This window comes from Caretta caretta, chromosome 13 (assembly GCF_965140235.1).
Source record: "Caretta caretta isolate rCarCar2 chromosome 13, rCarCar1.hap1, whole genome shotgun sequence".
NCBI classification, from domain to species: Eukaryota; Metazoa; Chordata; order Testudines; family Cheloniidae; genus Caretta; species Caretta caretta.
The window spans coordinates 31715449-31735202 of NC_134218.1; the positions used below are offsets into that span (position 1 = coordinate 31715449).

At 45.2% G+C, this 19754-nt stretch overlaps 1 protein-coding gene across 5 annotated transcripts in view; it reads left to right on the forward strand.

Annotated features, from left to right (window-relative positions):
* The window catches only part of CPNE1 (copine 1), a 79446-nt gene that overhangs the window by 29008 nt on the left and 30684 nt on the right, over positions 1-19754 (forward strand). For 4 of the 5 annotated variants that reach the window (XM_075118860.1, XM_048820004.2, XM_048820005.2 and 1 more), the window contains one exon: positions 19573-19701. In XM_075118860.1, the coding sequence (XP_074974961.1) occupies positions 19573-19701 (129 nt within the window). Of the gene's footprint in view, positions 1-13859; positions 13958-19572; positions 19702-19754 lie in introns of those variants that run through there. The other variant, XM_048819999.2, reaches the window with a different exon arrangement.

Consider the following 19754-nt stretch of genomic DNA (forward strand, 5'->3'; position numbering starts at 1 on the left):
GGTGCTTTTTCAGATCTACTGCAAACTCTATTCCCTCTTGAGTTTTCCCTGGCACTAGTGGTAATGATACACAGCCTTTCACCTCTGGCCTTAGGTTCACATTTATTCCAAGTTATCATAGACTAAAATGTTTACTATCTGATGTCTGTCCTTTGGCCTTTGAAAAATGGAATCTGTTTGATTTCTTGTGCACAGGACTTTGCCTGTCAAAACCCTCTTTGCATGCTCAGCATTGAAACCAAGGTTATTGTGTGGGCTACAGAAACTTGATTCCCTCTTGCCCCTAAATGTGATTATTCCTGGACAGGGCTGTGTCAGGTTGCTAGGGAATGGTGTATGGAACCTTTTGCTACTGCTGCTATTCTGCTGTTCTGTAGACAAGCAGAAGTCTTCAATCTGACACTTTCAATAGCACTCCATTTACGAAACCTACAAGGGCATTGAGAAATTTGATCTCCTGACTGGCCAGTTAAACCAAGTGCACTGATGTATTCTGAAGTGAAGTGTAATGCACAAGTATCAATTTAGCATCAGACTACAGGACTTCCTTGCGCAATTATCATAACACCCTCTATCTTTGAGACTGTTTTGTTGATGCCAAAGAACAGCAGGGTAGTGAATCTCAATCTTTTGGGGATGGAAAGGCTGAAAAATCATCTCTTCCCACCATATTCCACAATCTTCAGCTGCAGGACCCATGATGTGTTATGGAATTGGAGTAGGAAGGGGCTAGTGGTGCTGGGAGGAGACCATATAACCCACCACCCACAATTGGATTTTGTAGGCTCTGATGCTTAGTTCTATATAAAGAGTGTGTAAACCTTTTCCTTCTTAAGACTTGCCAGTGACTCATGTCCTGGAAACTCTTGCTTCATTTAGTGACTTAAACATAGCTACACTTGGGATTGGTACTACACTGGGTTCAAAAAGGTGCCAGCAGTGTGGTCATACTTTGAACAGCAGTAGTTCAACTTGACTCCTAAATTCAGAAAATGCTGATGTCACCCCTCCCCCCCAATATAATATTCATAAAGCTAGAACATGTGAATGTTACAGGATGGACTTTGAAAAGTGGACTGGCAATCTGGCAAAGTTCTACAATGTATGATAACTAGGGATAAGAAGTTTAATCTAAAAAAAAAAAAAGGTTATAAGATAGGAGTCATGGGATTAAACTGAGTGAAGGAAAAAAGGAGAATACAAGAGGAAAAAGCCTGACAGATCAATTGAACTGGAATAGTCTCCTGTGAGGAATGATGAAAGCTCTACTTCCTGAGTTGTTTGAAACTGGGCAGGAAAAAGCAGTGAAGAGTGTGCTGTTGGGAAAAAGCCAATATTGCCAGAGAGATGGCATTTCTGTCATTCTGTACATTTAGATACAAATGATATAATACTTGTAACATTTTCTGTGTAACAATTGGGTAAGACGGCCATGTGATATAGTCCAGGAGCCTGATATGCTCCATGGGACTAAGTTCTACAGCGTGAGCTCCTAAACTCTGTGACAAGAACCCCTAAATTGGGCAGTAACATTTAACTTACTTTATTTCCGTGAAGTAACCTTAATTTCCAGCTCCATTAAAACATGCACAGCTGTGGCTCACATTTGAAAATTCTCTTTGATATATCATTTATCAATGATAATTTTTTGATCATGTGTTTCTGATGTGTTCTCATGGTGGCCTCACTCCCTGGAGTTCGGTGACTATGCTGATGTCCAGATGATTAGGCTCAGAGCCTCCTCCCCACCCCCAATCTGCATGAGGGGAAGGGAAGTGTATATCCAGCCTATGTGGTCCAGTTCCTTAGCTATGAGTTAGACTCCAGCTCTGGTTCTTGCACTGTTCCAGGGAGCAAAAGGGTCAAGGAGCATTCATTATAATAGAATTAACTCCTCTTTGAGGGGAAAGCTGAAGCGTGAAAGGCAGCAGTAGACTGATGTTAGCATGGCAGAGACATAAGAATGGCCATACTGGGTCAGATCAATGGTCCATATAGCCAAGTATCCTGTTTTCTGACACTGGCTGGTGCCAGATGCTTCAGAGGGAGTGAACAGAACAGGGCAATTTATCAAGTGATCTGTTATCCAATCCATCTTTTAGTAGTCAAATGTTTAGGAACACTCAGAGCATGGGGTTGTGTCACTGACCATATTGGCTAACAGCCGTTGATAGACCTATCCTCCATGAGTTTAGGATTGATACTTAGGAGAATGCCAGAATCCCCAAGGCTCTGACTGAGACGAGTGGGACAGCTCAAATCTCACAGAGCTCCAGGCTCTCTGCAGACACAAGCGGGCACCACTTCATTGGTTTACACTTTAAAACATCAAGTTTATTTTCATAACTATAAGGGCTAGAAGAATATTTTTTTTAAAAATGAAAGCTAACATTTGGTAGCAAGGAGCAGTTGCAGAATTATGCAATTGTGTGGGGCCCTGGATATAGTATACAAATTAACTTCACCCAGAAAATTGATTAAGTTTCAGTATCAGAGTTGCAGTGGTATAAATGAAGTGTCCCTTTATATCAAGGAGATCAATTTCTTTTGCATAGAAACAAGTAGTGCTGAAGAATCCAGAATCTTCTGGAATGCTGTATCAGACTCAAAATGCATTAGACAACTCTTCAGTGCAGTGCGTAAGCAATGCATGTTCAAGGGTTGCTTCTCTGTACTTTTCCAAAAACATTTTGAGTTTGTTTTTTATAAAACTTGATTTCCAAGTCACCTCAGTTGGAATGTTTCCAAGTTACTGGTATGCGTGCAATTCAGTGTGGTAATCTTTTGGCATGCTTTAGTTGGCTTGGATCTATGAACTGAGACTAAGCTTCTTGTGTACAGTAGTCCCACTCTTGGAATTGGATATCTTCCTTCCAAGGGAAGATGGCATCAGGAGGAAATGTTCACAGATAAATTAATGCATTCTTTGAGTGGTTGCACATGTGTATTCCACTCCTGGTGTCTGTGCACCCAGCGTATATCCGTCAGAAACGTTTTCCCTCAGAGGTACCTGTTGGGCAGCTCGAGCTCCCTCTGCTTCCACATGCCACTGTATGCAGGTATGAGCACAGAGCTGTCCTTAGTCCCCCTCAGTTTCTTCTTACCGGGACAGTTGTTGGAACTCTTTTCTATACCAGAACAGTTTGTCTCTCAGCCTTTTTGTGAACATAGTGTGTGTGTATATAGTTAGTCTAGTTCTTAGTCTTGTTAGGATAGTAAGTTTTAGTTCTGTTAATTTAAAAAAAAGTTTTTTTGGACGTTTCCCCATTTGGAGTTTTTTTCTAGATATGGTACTGAGTTGTGCCCCAGTCACTGGGTTTCAAACCGCAGGCTTTTTGCTCCTGGCCTATGCCAGTGAGCAACCCACATAATAGCTGCTTGAAGTGCTTGGTAGAGGCATACGTAAAGGACCAGTGTCCGATTTGCAGGGAATTCAAGCCTAGGACAAAGAAGGCTAGTGAGGCTAGGCTGTTGGAGGCAGCACTCAGGCCACTGTCGGTGCTGTCTTGGGGCTCTCCCAATCTGACTTGGTGCCGAGTGCTGCAGCTTCAGTGAGGAGCACACCTCTGGAGTTAGCAGAAGCCCAGCACCATTCTCTCTTGCCTGTTCCCAGGAAGAAATACAAACCTTCCAGAGAAGGTTTCCTCCCATTCTAAATTTGGGAAGAGGGTCAAGAAGCCGTCAAGTAGAGTGCACTAGAAACCTGAGCACTTCTCCTCTAAATATGTGCGTAACTTGGCACAGTTGGCCCTAGTGCTGTAGGGGACTCTGTTGAGCCTGGTGCCAGAAGTGGCAGTGTCAACTTCTTCCGCACCACAAGAGACTACCTTGGTGTGACTACCCCAGGGGCATTTGCAGCAGCAAGAAACCTGCTTTGCCTCTCAGTGCATGGTGCCTCCATCCTTACAAGAGTCCAGTCCCCCCACACCACTGCCGGAGATTCAATCTCCAGCACTGCTGTTGCCTGCTTCCTGGGGGAAGCCTGCCACAATGGCGTTACTCCGTGCATCGCCTGGCTCCCAGCACTCAGCCCTGGGACCAATGGGAACAGCTCCACCATAGTCAGAAGAATGGAAATCCTCCTAGGTGGATTGGAGGTGGGGTTGTATGTAACTCAAACACAAAGCAGCACCTCCCAGGCTCTGCTCAGATCCTCTCTTCCTGCTGACCACTGACACACTTCAGTGGAAACTCCCATTGGAATGTGACCAGGATAGTGAGGCCCTGCTCTACATCAGTGGCCCTTTTGTAATCCTGAGGGGTTTCCCCCACTTACCGATCTTCCCCCACACCATGCATATCAGTGCCTTTGTCTAGAAGGGTGAGTCTATGTACTGAATGGCTCAAACCCCAGAGTGTGGTACTGGGCATTGTACAGTATCAGGCGGAGGTGCCAGAGCAACAGGCAATAGAGAAGATTATACCCCCTCCAGTCTTGGCTTCCTCTTTGCCCTCACCAGATGAAGCCATTTCATCTAGCACACTTCTCCTCCTGATTATTTTAAAGTTTTATCAGGAGTTGCTCAAGAGAGTGGCTGCAGAATTAGGTTTACAGTTCAAAGAGGGCAGAGTGTCTTCACATCATCGGGTTGACATTTTATCAATGGTGGGTCCCTGCAGGGTAGCTCTGCCAATTAATGAGGTGATACTAGAGCCTATAAAGGCTCGGTGGTAGACTCCATCTTCACTGTCTCCCACTTTAAAACAGGCAGAAAGAAAACATTATGAAACCTCCCAAGGTTTTGAATACCTCTATACTCACCCATCATCAGGCTCTTTAGTTGTGACAATGGCTAATTAGAGCAAGCATCAAGGGCACAAGGCTGCCACCTCTAAATCAAAGGATGCTAAAAGGCTGGACTTATTTGGCAGAAAGATTTATTTCGTGTATCACTAACCAACAGGCTTTGCTGGGGCAGTATGATTTTAATTTATGGGGCTCACTGGAAAAGTTCAGAGAGCTGCTTCCGGAGAACACTAGACAGGAGTTCGGTTCCATAGTCAATGAGGGTAGATTAGTTGGGAGAACACAACTAAAGGCAGGGCTGGATGTAGCAAACTCAGCAACTTGAACCATGGCTTCTGCAGTGGCCATGTGTGGATCATCCTGGCTGCAGTCTTCTGGTCTCCCCTATGACATATTGAGCACTCTCCAGGACTTGCCATTCAGGGGTCCTTCTCTATTCTCAGACCAGATAGACAGAAAACTTCATGGACTTAAGGAGTCTAGAGTCACTCTAAAGTCCTTGGGTCGGTACCTGCCTGCAGGAGACAGGAAGCACTGTCGTCCACCCCGATTTTTCCGTTACTTTTCCTCAGTAGGACCTATCAAAAAAGAGGTTCAGGCGTTATAGGTGTAGGCCTCCTGCTACTTCGCCTCTGGGCCACTCAAGACACCTGGGAACTCCAGAGGCCATTTTGATGGATCACTCAAGGTCAACATATCTCCAGACCCAACCCCCCTGACCTTTGCAAACCATCTGTCCCATTTCCACAGTTCTTGATCTCAGATTACTTTGGGACCACTGGGTCTTGAGCACTGTGTAAGTGGGATATACTCTCCAGTTTGCTTCTACCCCTCTCTCCCCGCCCCTTTTTGTGAACCACTCTCACAAAAAACTTCTTATCCAGGAAATCAATTACTCCTTCATTTGGGAGCCATAGAGGAGGTTCCATGTGATTTCAGAGGGAAGGGGTTTTATTCCCAGTGTTTCCCAATTCCAAAAGCAAAGGGGTAAGAGGATCTCAGATCAATTTTAGACCTGCATCAACACAACAGATTTTTTAAAAGGATAAAGTTTTGCATGGTCATGCTAGCTTCTGTCATCCCTTCCCTGGATCTTGGGGACCAGTACACTGACCTCAACTTGAAAGATGCCTACTTCCATGTGGCAATCAATCAAGCTCACAGGAAGTACCTCTGATTTCTGGTAAATCAAAATCATTACCAGCTCATTATACTACTTTTTGGCCTGTCACCAGCTTCCAGGGTCTTTACAAAGGTCATGGCAGTAGTAGCTGCATTCTTCTGAAGATCAGGAGTGCAGGTTTACCCTTACCTAGACAACTGGCTTGTCAAGGGCCAGACCAAACAGCAAGTGCAGAGCAGTGTTGCCATGATCCAGTCCATGTTCCATGGTCTGGGACTGCTAATCAACACAGAAAAATCTGTCCTCACCCCAGTCCAGAGGATAAAGTTTATGAGGGTTGTACTGGACTCCTCTCAAGCCAATGCCTTTCTTCCAGTGTCAGGTTTCAGGCAGTTCAGTTGTCATAGGTTTGAAGGCTTGCCCGGTCACAATAGCACAAAACTGTTTGAGGGTTCTGGGTCACCTTTGTGGTTCAGTACGCCAGACTACAACTCAGAACTCTGCAGGAGTGGCTGGCATCAGTTAGACTCTGTGGTAAGAGTGCCCTCACCTCCCTAGATTGGTGGACAGATTCAGCCGGTATACGTTCAGGTGTTCTGTTTGTGGATTACTTATTATACCTGAAGCACCAAGGTTTGATGGGTATTTCCTTCGAAGTACATCGAGCTGCTATTTCAGTGTTCCATCCTAAAGTGAACAATCACTCTATTTTTTCCAATGACATGTCCATAAGGTTATTTAAGGGCTTAGTCAAATTATAATCTCACGTGCCAGAATCTATTCCCCTATGGGATTTAAACTTTGTATTGTCAAGACCTGCTTGCTGCTGCTTCGGTCAATAAAGGTGGCATTTCTGGTGGTCATTCCATCCTCCAGAAAGTAAGGGAGCTGCAGGCATTAATTTCAGAACCTCCATATATGATCTTTTTTTAAGGACAAGGTTTGCCTGCGCCCTCATCCAAAGTTCCTCCCTAAGGTGGTTTCCTCTTTCACATCAACCAGGCAATTTATTTGTCTGTTTTCTAACTGAAGCCATGTACAAACAGAGAGGTTTTGCATACTTGGATATCGGAAGAACCTTCACATTTTACCTAGATAGAACCAGACACTTTTTTAATCTTCCCAGTTGTTCATAGCAGTGGCTGACAGAGTAAGAAGTCAATCAGTCTCCACCCAAAGAATTTTTTTCTGGATTACGTCCTATATAAGCATGTTATAATTTGGATAATGTTGCTCCACCCAACAGAGTCACAGCTCGTTCAACAAGGTCACAATTGACTTTGGCCTTTCTGGCAGAAATTCCAATTGTAGACATTTGTAGAGCGGCAACCTGGACCTCAGTTCACAGGTTTGCCTCCCACAAAGCTGTGCCTCAGGACTCCAGAGACAATGCTAGAGTGGGTTGAGTTGTTCTATAATCTTTTTTGAAATAGACGCTGATCCCACCTCCTGTTCTACAGCTAGTGAGACACCAAGAGTGGAATGCATATGTACAATCACTTGAAGGAAAAAAAAAGTTACTAACCTGTTCCGTAGATTTGTTACACGTGTCCATTCCATGACCCACCCTCCTACCCTTCTACATCAGAGCTCTGGCCAGAGATGGGGGTTAGGGGTGGCTCTACCCTTTTAACCTGCATGCAGTAGCACCAGCAGCAGGGGGAGGTTGAGCCCCCAATGGGTACAACTGAGGGAAAAGGTTTCTGATGGCTGTGTGCTGAGCACCAGGAGTGGAATGGAAATGTGGTATGCATCTCTAAGAACAACAGTTATGGAACAGGTTAGTAACTGTTTTTAATTTTGGGGAGTGATCCAGCAGTAATTCCAGTAGTGTACAACCTTTGTGGCACCAAAAGCAGCATTGTAACTTATCAGAAGTCTGAGAGCTATATTTAGTTTGCATGTATGTGCAATTTTTGAAGCATACTAATACTTTGAAGAGTTCAGGTGATTGAGCATCAGTGGGAATGTGACCCTGCTTACCCACAAGGTAACTTATTGATTACTTTATTTCTGAGATGGCCATGTGCATTATGCCAATGAAATGTAGGCTTGAGTTTGCAAGGTGACTGAAGTGTCTTGGTTAGTTACTAAATAAACGTGTACTTTAAAAAGAAAAGAGGAAGGCTACACAAAAAATGGACAGCCCCTTTTAGTTTAAGTACATAAGGCTTGATATTCATCCCGGGATCACCGCATTCCTGCCTCTTCACCCGTGACCTGGAAGTTCAGACTTCCGTTTGCAGACGAATCCTAGAGACTAACGCCTTTATTTCATAGTACCTGCCCTTTTTAAAAAGGCATCTTAGTGAAACTAAGTAGTTGTGCAGTATTCTAGTGTTTGACTAGTGCTGATGCTGAAGCACTGTGGTCTTGGGAGTATGCTGTCTGACTCCTTTGTCAAAGGGAAGTTTTGGGGCAGTAGAACCAATGAAAACTGAAAGAGGGTTGTGTGGGACAACAGGAAGAGATGTGCAAAACCACCACATGCTTTTAAAAAAGGGTGGATGTATTAGATGAAAGCATAGTGACAAATAAAAAGCTGATCCTTGAGGAACTGGAGGCCTTCAAGATTCCTTCACTGACCTCTTAAGGATATTGAGAGGAAGCTTTATGGAAAAAAGGAAAAAGAACTGAAGGGATTGCTATATTGAGATATTCTATCAGTCCATTGCTTATCCTGGCAAAAGCTCAAGATACAAGTAATACAGTAACTAACTTATACTTTACTGTTTTACCAAGAAGAATTGGAAAGTAGATTCCAAAAACTTATGGCTTAGGGAGGTAAAGCAAATGCTAAAGGAAACCGCATTGCTCCCCCAAAATGAACCCTATTATTAAAACAAGTGAAGACTTAAGAATTCTAGGACTTAGTGTGGGCTGCTCTAGAATTCTGAATGAAGTAGCAAAAGAGCAAGTGGAGTATCTAGCAGAACTATATTTACACTTCTGTTTGGAGTGAATATACCTTTGTCAGACCTTGAGCCCTCTATTCACATATAGGCAGCAGAAGTACAAGCTTCCTCAAACTACTCCAGCTGTGTGCTTCCAATCTGATCCAAATGGCCCTCCAGTCTCAATGGACCATGCAACCTTTGGTCTTTCTGCTGGAACTGATAATTAGGTTGCAAGTTAAGATGGTGATTTTCTGATAGACATGTTCAGGAACTAGACTGATATCATCTAACCTAATACAGTGCACTGAATAGGTATGAGATGTAGATAGATTTTGGTCACTGCCAAAATGAATGCAGCAGATGGGAAACTAGCATGAGAGCTCTGGGGATTTCGGCTGGTCAGCAACAAATAAACACGTGTTGAGTCTCAAGGTTTGTCAATTTAGATGAAAGTGTGGATGTTTATCTGAACTTGTGAAGGGGTTATCCTTCTTCTAGTTAATCCTTTTGTATGCTGCCTCCAGCGGCAGTAAAATCTTTTCCCTTACTACTAAGATGACAGTTGTTTCAGAAAGAATACAGTCTTCAAGGGAAGGCTCCTCTCTACTCTCCTCAGGAGCAGCTGGACTAGATATGAGGTCTTGCTGTCTCTCCAGTAGGCCCTGTTGTTTGCTTAACATTACATTTGGTACTCTCTTTTGATTAGGCCCAGTAGATGATGTTCTCATGGGAAAAGCCACTTTCTCGCTGAAAAGAAAGATCTCTTCTGCTTTGGATCTTCCCAGATAAACATGGTTCAATCTGAGATACTTTTCAAGGCAAATCCTCACACCATAGCTAAAACTGAGCAACAGCTGGGCCAGGTGGAGACTTCTGGGTGCAGCCACATCCTAATATGATAACATTTTTAAGTGCTCATCACTGTGGCATCTGAGCTCACATGGTTTAAATTAAGATATTGGTGATTTTAATGAGAGAAAGTAGGAAGGAAGATGAGAGATCATTTGGGAGGAAGGGCTGAGTTTCACTTATTTTCTTTAAAGATTCAAATAAGTCTTCATTTTGTGAGATGGGGCAGTTCCTATTTGCTTGTCCGCTTTTAACACATTTGAAATGTGCATTTATGTATTTGATTTGTACTGTGTGCAAACACAAATAGAGGAGTAATGGTTGTCTTCTTGCAGAAGATGCCTGTTACTGAAGCCTAAACAGAGATGGTTCTGTTTGCTGAGCAGCCCCTCCTTCTACTTCATTAGGGTCTACTTTGTCCTGTATCTCTGAGTGCACTAATGAGGCTGAAGGTGGAAATTACTCTTTCCGGTATTTCCTTTTTTGCTGGAATTTTTACTGCTGGCAATATGTAAAGTTTAAGAAGCCTGGGCTAACTGACCTTTTTACCCTTCTCTTTCCTAATGATAGACATTGTACAAAGTTGTACTGCAGTGTCTATCCTGGAGAATTGGAGCAAATATATTAGGGCTGCAAAGAACTACACAGACTTGAGATTAAATGTGTTCTATGCTGGGCTGGGGAGCAATAATATATAGGTGGATTTGGAAAGGATCTTGAGTTCTGCTGTTGGTTTCTCTCAAGTCAGGCTAATTAGTTCGTCAGAGGTAATGGTAGATTGTTGAGGCTGTGTGCACAGCCCATTTGTGGTTGAATGCTACCAAAGAATGTGACACGGAAGGTCAATAGTAACAATATGGGATAATAGCTTACTCACATGTGGGAATAGAACTAGGGTCTCTTTTCCTAAAGCTTCATTAAATTATACTCTACATAAGTTTTTATACCCTCTCAGCACTGTAGGATCTGAGTGCTGTACAATAGTGTATTAAGCAACACGACTAACATCAGTCACATGTGGGTTAAATGATGATCAGTCTTGAGTGTTTGGCCAAATAACTGTATTAAAGTATAAAACCCACTTAAAAGGAATATTATTTTTTTGTTAAAGAAAATGACTTGCTACGAGTTGAATAAGACAACTAATGATTAAATACCGGTGGCTTTATATGTGTATTGACTTGGTCCTCAGAAAGATTAAATAGACGTTCCCCAATTCTGATAATGCTAAATAAACAAATTATATATGTTTGAGAGGGAGAGAGATTATCCTTTATATATACGTGCATTGTTATAGCACTCATTGTAGTAACCTCATTTACAAATATTGTACTTTTGGTTTACTACAGTTTGCAAAAATTTTGCAACCTGTTAAGAATATTTTTGTTAAATCGTAGTGAGATTTACAACACTCAGTTGGGTTACTGGCATGTATCTCTTTATAATTCTTCTGGGTACAAAACATGAACAGAACAGCAATTACAGATTTAAAAGGTGGTAATTTTACCACAGAAGTTAACTAGATTTTCGTTCCAAGACACAAGAAGTGCAATGTCGCTCTTCCAAAACTGATCTCTGACAGAGATACAGTGATCACCTGCCAACGGTTATTCATCCCCCAGAGGATTACAGACAGAAGTCATTCCTTCAACATAATTCAAAGGCTTTTATTCTTCACTGTGTGTCTCAGCCACTGGTTCTGCCTCACCCTCCACATGATTGCTTGGATAGACAAGTTTAGGTATTCCATGTCTTGGAATGACAAGAGGTTAAAGATAGCTTTCAGAGATTTCCCTGTAAGCCTTATTGATTTAATGGCATGAAATAAGGTAGTCAGACACCTTTTGCTCTGCCTTGGAAGCATATATATATAGAGAGACCAAACAGCATCAAAGAACTATGAAGACAAACTGTTTGGCAGCTATTTTTTCCAAGGGATTCCCCAAAGTAGCTGTGAAGCCTAAGAAATCCTTGCTATCCTCCATTTCTCATAGATGGGACTTTCGTTCTTCCTTTTGCAACAGGACAGATTTCTAGACCAAGCTTCCTTGATACCAGCAGAGAGATTGCTATTGCAGAAGCAAGTGGAATAATTTAGAAGACTGAAGAACATCACCGTGGACATGTGGGTCTCAGAACAGTTCACAAGGAACACTTGTGTGAGCTGCTGAATATTAAAACAAATGTTCAAGCTTTGTCTACAGTGGGAAACTGAATCGTTGCTGATACTTTTCGGCAATGTTTCTCCCTGAAGTAGTAAGGAAAACTACTTAAGTGCTGGTGTAGACATAACTCCTGTCTACTTACAAGTTCCCTGAGAAGGATGGCCTTGAGATTAAAGACCTGGAGTTTGAAGCAGTAGATCCAAGTAAGATTTCTGGCTCTGCCACAGATGTCCTGTGTGAACTTGGGCAAGTCACCAACTTTTCTACTTCAGTTCCTCATCTGTAAAACAATGATAATACCTCACAGGTGTGCTGGACTCGTGTATTTTCTCATGCTCAGATCATGTAGTGATGAACACCATAGAAGAAGCTAAGAATAAATACATTTAAATAGAAATACCACAAGAGTGGCACACCTTGGATATACACAAAGGTACTGCAGGATCTGTTTGACTCAAAGAAGCAATCAAATACTATTAGAGACCTGTCACCCAAGAAAGAAGGACAAGCAAGCTTGAAAATCTTCTGAGTTGGACTGGAGGATGCTGAAGTTCTAACTTTGCTAAGGGTTTATTGGCTAATCTGCGAGAGGAATAATCACTGGAAGAAAGCGCTTATGCTTCTGATGATATAACCTACAAGGCAGCCACATGGTGGTGGTAGTATTTGCAAGGAGTGTGCCACAACCTGCAGTGCCTCAGTAATCTCTTAAAATCTGTCCACCCTCAGCATCCTAGTGGCTCTTTTTAGTATGTAGTTATCCTCTCTCTTAGCTGCTTATTTCACATCCCTTCACAAATTTTGTTGGATGTGAAGGGGCTCTAGAATGAAAAACTTCTCTTACCTGATAGTTTTCTTTTTTGTATATTTCATACGCAGCAATCTAACCCACAACGGAGGATTAAGATTTTAACTAATTTCTTCACATTGAAAGACTGTCAGGAAAGGGAGAAAGCTGCTTAATGTGATTAAAGTACCATGAAGTATTTGTTGTGGTTAATATTTCAGAGGTCTACTCGAGCATTAAGTGCTGTAGAGAACTCTGTATGGCCAAGCATGGTGGGGACTGATAGCTCAGTGGTTTGAGCACTGGCCTGCTAAACTCAGGGTTGTGAGCTCAATCCCTGAGGGGGCCATTTGGGACCTGGGGCAAAAAGTGGGGATTGGTCCTGCTTTGAGCAGGGGGTTGGACTAGATGACCTCCTGAGGTCCCTTCCAACCCTGATATTCTATGATTCTAAGCAGTTTCAGAACATGTATATTTAGTTTTCAGGCACAATCCTCAAACTTAGTGGGGGTTCAGCAGGAGGGATTTTCTATTCCCTTGGAGACAACTCTGCTAGTCTGAGCCCATTTTCTTATCTGTACTTGAGGGCTGAAGAAAGGAAATGAGAAAACCTCCCTCTCCCAAAACCAGCTTTGTAAGAAAACTTCATTTAAGATTTCACTTCAACTAAATTTTTCTGCAATAGTTGACATCACAAGCACTTAAAGAGCTCTAGTAAATGCTTTTTTCATCCAGGGCTATATTTGAGGACTCCGTGGCCTCAGGACGCCTCTGACACTGCTGAATTTCAACACCATCCTCCTTAAATACCTGGGTTCCCAGAACACCCATTAGCTGTCATCGGAGCGATCTACTGTCGCCAGGAGAAACGTACTCCCTCCCTCGAACTAGTGTTGATCGAAGTCAAACTGGTCAGTTAGCTCATGGCATGGAGCGAACAAACAGGCGCGGCTCGCTCATTGTCACCAATGGAAGCTGCAACCCCAGCGTGTTCCCTGGCTTCTGCTCTCCGACTCCGCACAATCCTGCCACCCCGCCACTGTTCCTCTTCAGCCGCTACCTCGACTGCGCTTCCCAATAGCCTGCCCCTTCCTTCGCTGTTCGGAGCCGCCCCAGGAGCGGGCTGTGCCCCTCGCGGGGCTGCAGGGAGTCCCCTGCTGCCGGCAGGACAGACTCTGGAGTTCGTGGGCCCTCGCCGAGCAGCTGCTGGGGCGGAGAGGGCCCGGCGGCGATCCGGGCTGGGGAGCGGTCTCCTCCCCCGAGCCGAGCGTCCCCGCCCCGGGGAGGAGCGGGCAGGGCAGGGCCGGGCGCCGGAGCTGCGCTGGCCCGCCCGGAGCCCACACCTTGCCCGCTGCTGCGCCGGGTGCGGATCGCGCGGGGAGAGCGGAGGTGGGTCGGGCCGGGGCGCCCCGCAGCCCGCGGGGTGTTGGGGGCAGACGGGCGGCGGGCGAGGTCTGCCTCCCCCGCTGCCTCGGGGGAGCGGAGTGAGGCCTGTGCTCGGCGCTCCCTGGCCAGGGCGCTGCTGCCCGCGGGGCCTGCCCACAGCTGCATGGCGAGGGAGCCTTGCGCGGTGTCTGGCAGGGGCCTGGCCTGCAGGGCCCTTCCCTCCCGGGGCTGGCCGCCATAGCTGAAGTTGGTTGTGTCTCTGTGTCGGGGCGCAGGGCGGGGGGAGAGCCAGCCAGGCAACCTCCCTTTCTGCTCCGGGCTCTCCTCTCCGCCTCCCAGGGCGCGGCGCCGGGTGTACTGAGCATCCCGCGAGCCCGGGCCGCCTTTCGTCCCCTGGCTGTGTGCGCGGCAGGCCCCGGGGCCTCCCGGAGCGCCGGCTTTCGTTTGCAGACGTGGATCGCATCGAGCCGCCTGGTTGCTTAGTAGAGGCTGGTGTTCTTGCGCTTAGATTCGTAGTGGTGGTTAAATTTGTGTTAGTCTTCATCAGGCTGCACAGGATTTCCTATCAGTCTATATGGCAAGGAAAGAGACTCACAACTGTATTTCATGCATCCGACAAAGTGGGTAGTCACCCACTTCAAAGCTTATGCTCCAATATGTCTGTTAGTCTATAAGGTGCCACAGGCCTCTTTGCTGCTTTTACCGATCCAGGCTAACAGGGCTACCCCTTTGATGGTTGTATTTCAGACCTTTCATGCACCAGGAGGGCTCAGCCTCTCCCAGCTGAAGCTTTTTTTTCCGGTGTCAGAAAGGGAGTACTTGGCAGGCTGGACGGTTGGCATAGGTCACCCTCGGACTGAAACAGAACAAAATACTGCAGGGAAAGCAAACTGGGAATTAGATAACAGATTATATTCTACAAAGGGTTCTCTAGCTCCTAAAAGAGAGCTCTGGAACCCTATACAATGAAATATAAAACTGTACACGCATAGTCATGTATTGCCAGGTTAGCCTGCAACCCTGTTTTTACATTATGGCTATCAGTTCAATATTCCAAACAGTTTCGAGCAAGAATAAGAACCTGAAGTCTTGTTGCACAAGGATACAATCTCATTCACTGATTTGTAGAAGCTTGAACCCTCCCGCGCCCCCCCACACTTTGATATATAAAGGGAAAAGATTAGCTTTGACTGAATTAAATTTGTCCAGACACACACATTTGAGAGCTCTTAGTAACAGAAAGAAAAGGAGTACTAGTGGCACCTTAGAGACTAACCAATTTATTTGAGCATAAGCTTTCGTGAGCTACAGCTCACTTCATCAGTAACAGAGCGACATTAGAAAAAATGTAAACTCTGGGGTGGAAAAAGATTCTTAGACTAGAAGCATCCATAGGTAGAGGATTGTCTTTCTTCTTTTACTCAGCAGAAAGGGGAATAAGCCTGGTATGTGAATTTACAATAAATAATCTCAGACAAGGGGATATTTGCTTTTAAATTATATTTATTCCTGTACTTTAAACATTGTATGGTCTATAGATTTTTTTCATCAGTGACAGTACAAGAGATTTTTAAAAGATTGCTAGCAGAATTTTGGTTGTAAATTTTTAAGATCACTTTCTTTAGACTGTATTTACAAGACATTAAATTGTCAAATTAAAAAAAAAAATCTGCCGGTGTTAACCCTAGCTAGCCATTGCATTCAATGTTTTTGTTTTGTTTTTTTACAAAATAATATTTTGTTGAATAAAATATTGAGACATTTCTGTTTTAGTGCTTGTGGTGAAAATATATTTAGTAACCTGTAGTTTTACTGTGGTGCACTAAGTTTTTCTCTTGAAGATTTAGGTTTGATTGATAAAGTTGCTTTTATTTTCTTAGAGAATTCAGTGGTTGTCTGCAGAGTCTGTTACTGGAATCAAATTGAGGTATCAATTAATACGAATTATAATTACTGTCATTTTTAAAGTAAGGGAACTCTTGTCCTGAAATTTGCATATTAAAATATTCTGTTGCAATGGAACTCTGTTGGTCCGTACACTACCTTGTTAATGTTCATTCCTGCCAAATTAATAGATTAGAGAGACAAGGTGGGTGAGGTAATTTTTTTTTATTGGGCCATCTTCTGTTGGTGAAAGAGGCAAGCTTTCAAGCTTACATAGAGCTCTTTGGGTCTAGGAGAGGTACTCAGGGCATGTCTATACTACAGAATTAAGTAGACTTAAGTTAGGTCGACATACAGCTACTGCAGTAATTAAATTGGCTCTTTGTGTCCACACTACGCTCTTTCTGTCAGTGGTGCGCATCCTCACCAGGAGTGCTTGTACCCATTTAAATGGGGCACTGACAGCCGGAGTCCCGGGCCTGACAACTGGAGACAGGGCTCTGGCTGTCGGCCCTGGAGCAGTGGGGCTTCGGGCGGTAACAAGCAATGTAAGTAACGCTGTATCTACACAGACACTGCATCACCCTAACTACATTGACTTAAACGTTACACCGCTCACAGAGGTGGAGTTATTAAGTCAGTATAGTGGGTGACTTACATTGGCAGAAGGGACGTTTTAGTGTAGATGCTTACACCGTTTGGTCGACGTAAGGCAGCTTATGAGTAGTGTAGACCAGGCCTCTGTGTCACCTCTAAATACAAGGGTGGAACAGAAAAGGAGTTAACACATTTTGCAAGAAATGATTCATGTGAAGTGTGCAATTAACACCTCTAGAGTCATAGGACAAAGGAGGGTTAGTGGGTTACAGATAGTTGTACGGAGCCATAAATCCAATGTCTTAAGTTCATGATTTTTAGTATCTAGCTGAGTTATGAGTATAAGCTCAGCTTTTGAAGGTGTGCAGGTTTTCTTTGAGGATAAAGACTGAGAGGTCAGATATGGAGTGATTGTTTTGTGCAAAATGTTCGTCCTGGGGTGATATGGTGTTTATGTCTCATCATTTTTCTGCGTGAGTTCATATGAGAGCATAATGACTGTCTCATTTCACTCACATGATGGATGTTGGGGCATTGAGTTTACTGGATGAGGTACACCACTGACAAAGTGGGAATTTTAATGTTTTGTATGACTGGTGTGGTGCCTCAGTTTCCCTTATGTGTTGCACAAGTATCTAGATAGTAGGACAATGGTGTGTGATAATTGTAGAGACCCCTAGAGAGCAGGTGTTACTGACCTCTAACTGCTTAGGCCCAGACAATGACCCGACAGTCTGTATCCTTACAACTGATGGCTGCGGCCAATCCTCTGCAAGAAGTCAGCCAGCTCTGACGCATTGGAAGACAAAGAGAGAGGTGGAGGCCAGATGACCAGTTTGCCTGGGAAAGAGGCAAAGGATGGAGGTGGGGCAACTGGGTATGACTGAGGGGCTGCTAGATGCTGATCAGTCTCCAGGTTGAGACTCAGGGGACAGAGGGGAAGAGCTCAGGGGTCTGGGTCTTCCCAAGATGGACTTTGCTGAATCTTTCTGCTTTCTGTGTGAACAAGATCTGTTCTATGCTATATTCCAGACAACTAATAAACTTCCTGGTTTACAACACTGGCTGAGAGTCACTGCTGACTGCGGAAGTTGAGGATGCATGGCCGCTTTGGAGGCATGTAAGGCTTCCCCAGGTGTCCTGTTCAGGTGTGCTCACTGTGGGGAGCTCACAGCATCAGGTCAGACCCAGGAGGCGCTGAAGCCAAGGAGGCTTGCCCCAGTGAGAGTGTGCCCTGAGGGGTTGTCTCGCTACAACAGGGTCGACTGGAACACCCAGTCGAAAAGAGACCCTGGCAGCTCCGGTCAGCACTGATGACCGGGCCGTTAAAAGTCCAGTCAGCGGGGCTAAGGCAGGCTCCTTGCCTGCCCTGGCTCTGTGCTGCTCCCCGGAAGCAGTCGGCATGTGTGGCCTCTAAGTGCAAAGGTGATAAGGGAAGCTCTGTGTGCTGCCCCCAGCACTGGCTCCGCAGCTCCCATTGGCCAGGAACCACAGCCAATTGGAGCTGCAGGGGCGGCACCTGCAGGCACAGGCAGCATGCATCATGCGGAGTCACCTGATTATCCCGTGCTTAAGGGTCGGACATGCCGACCGCTTCCGGGAGCAGCGCGGAGTCAGGGCAGTCAGGGAGCCTGCCTTAGCCCTGCTATGCCACCCACCCAGAGCAGCCTGAGGTAAGTGCCGCCCAGCCGCAGTCCATACCGCAAACTCCCTGTCCTAGGTCGGAACCCCCTCCCGCACCCATTCCTGCATCCCTACCCCAGCCTCCTCCCACACCCAGATTCCCTCCCGGAGCCCACACCCCAGCCCGCACCCCACACCCCTCGGTTCCAGCCTGGAGCCCCCTCCTGCATCCCAAACTCCTTATCACCGGCCCCACCCCAGAGCCCACAGCCCCAGCTGGAGCCTGTACTCCCTCCTGCATCTCAACCCCCAGCCCTGAGCCTGCTCCTGCACTCCAAACCCCTTGGCCCCAGCCCGGAGCCCCATCCTGCACCTCAAATGCCTCATCCCTAGTTCCACCCCAGAGCCCACACTCCCAGCTGGAACCTGCACCCCCTGCCCCAGCCCGGAGCCCCCTCCCACACCCTGAACCCCTCATTTCTGGCCCTACCCCAGAGCCCGCACCGCCACCTGGAGCCCTCACCTGCTCCTGCACTCCTTCCCCAGCTCAGTGAAAGTGAGTGAGGGTGCGGGAGACGGAGCGATGGAAGGAGGGGGGCTAGAGTGAGTGGGGACGGGGCCTCAGGGAAGGGGCGGGGCAGGGCAGGGGGCAGGGCAAGAGTGTTCTGTTTTGTGCAATTAGAAAGTTGGCAACCCTATTCACAGTGGTTTCAGAGCGCTGAACCTGTGCACCCATGACAGTGTTGTGATAGGCATGTGTAGAACCCACAAATATTGAAAGGTGTGATGTGTGGGGTATTGATCATTATAGCAGTTGAGATATGTCTGGAGGTTTTGTATCTGTTCTGGCAGGGTCTGGTACCTCTTTGAGTTGGTGTGTCTGTGGGGAGCTTGCTTCTGATGATGAGCTTGGTGAAGTTGGGGGTTTTTTTGAAGGCCAGAAGAGGGAGTTCAGGAAAGATTTCTATCAAGATGTGATCCCCATTGAGTATGGATTGTAACTGTTTAATGATACCCTGAATGGGTTTCGTTGTAGGGTCGTAGATGAGAACTAGGGATGTGCAATGGAGGGAGTTCAGGCAGATTCTCTCGGGGTATTTGGGTGGTCTGTTCCATGATGCGATCTACTTCTCTGGTGGAGTGCTATTATTTGGTGAAGGAAGTTTCAAGTGTGTTAAAGTGTGCATCCCGGACTTCCTAAATTAATCTTTCTACATGGCTGTGTATTTCAAGCCTTGTGTACAATTTTCAAGAATTAAATGGAATCCTTGTTTTAGAAATACCCAGAATATAAACACTGGAATTGAGAATAAACTTGTGAGCTTCATAAGAGAAATTCTTGGGAGATGCTCCCAAGCATCCTCTTGCTGAGGTGTATTTATCCTACTAAGGTTCTGTTTGCTGTGTTGTGTGGCTTGCTAGGTGTCACTGTTATCAATGTGAGGGACATGGTTTTATTGAAAAGTACTTTATCAACATTTGCATTTATTCTTTTTCTGAACTCTCTTCCGCAGATGGCTCAGTGTGTGACTAAGGTGGAATTGTCCATATCCTGTGAGAATCTCATTGACAAAGATGTTGGTTCAAAATCTGACCCTCTGTGTGTCTTACTCCAAAATGTGGGCGGTGATCAATGGGCAGAGGTAAAAAGTAGCTTATAATCTCCAGTTTTGCATTATCATACAGAAATACATAT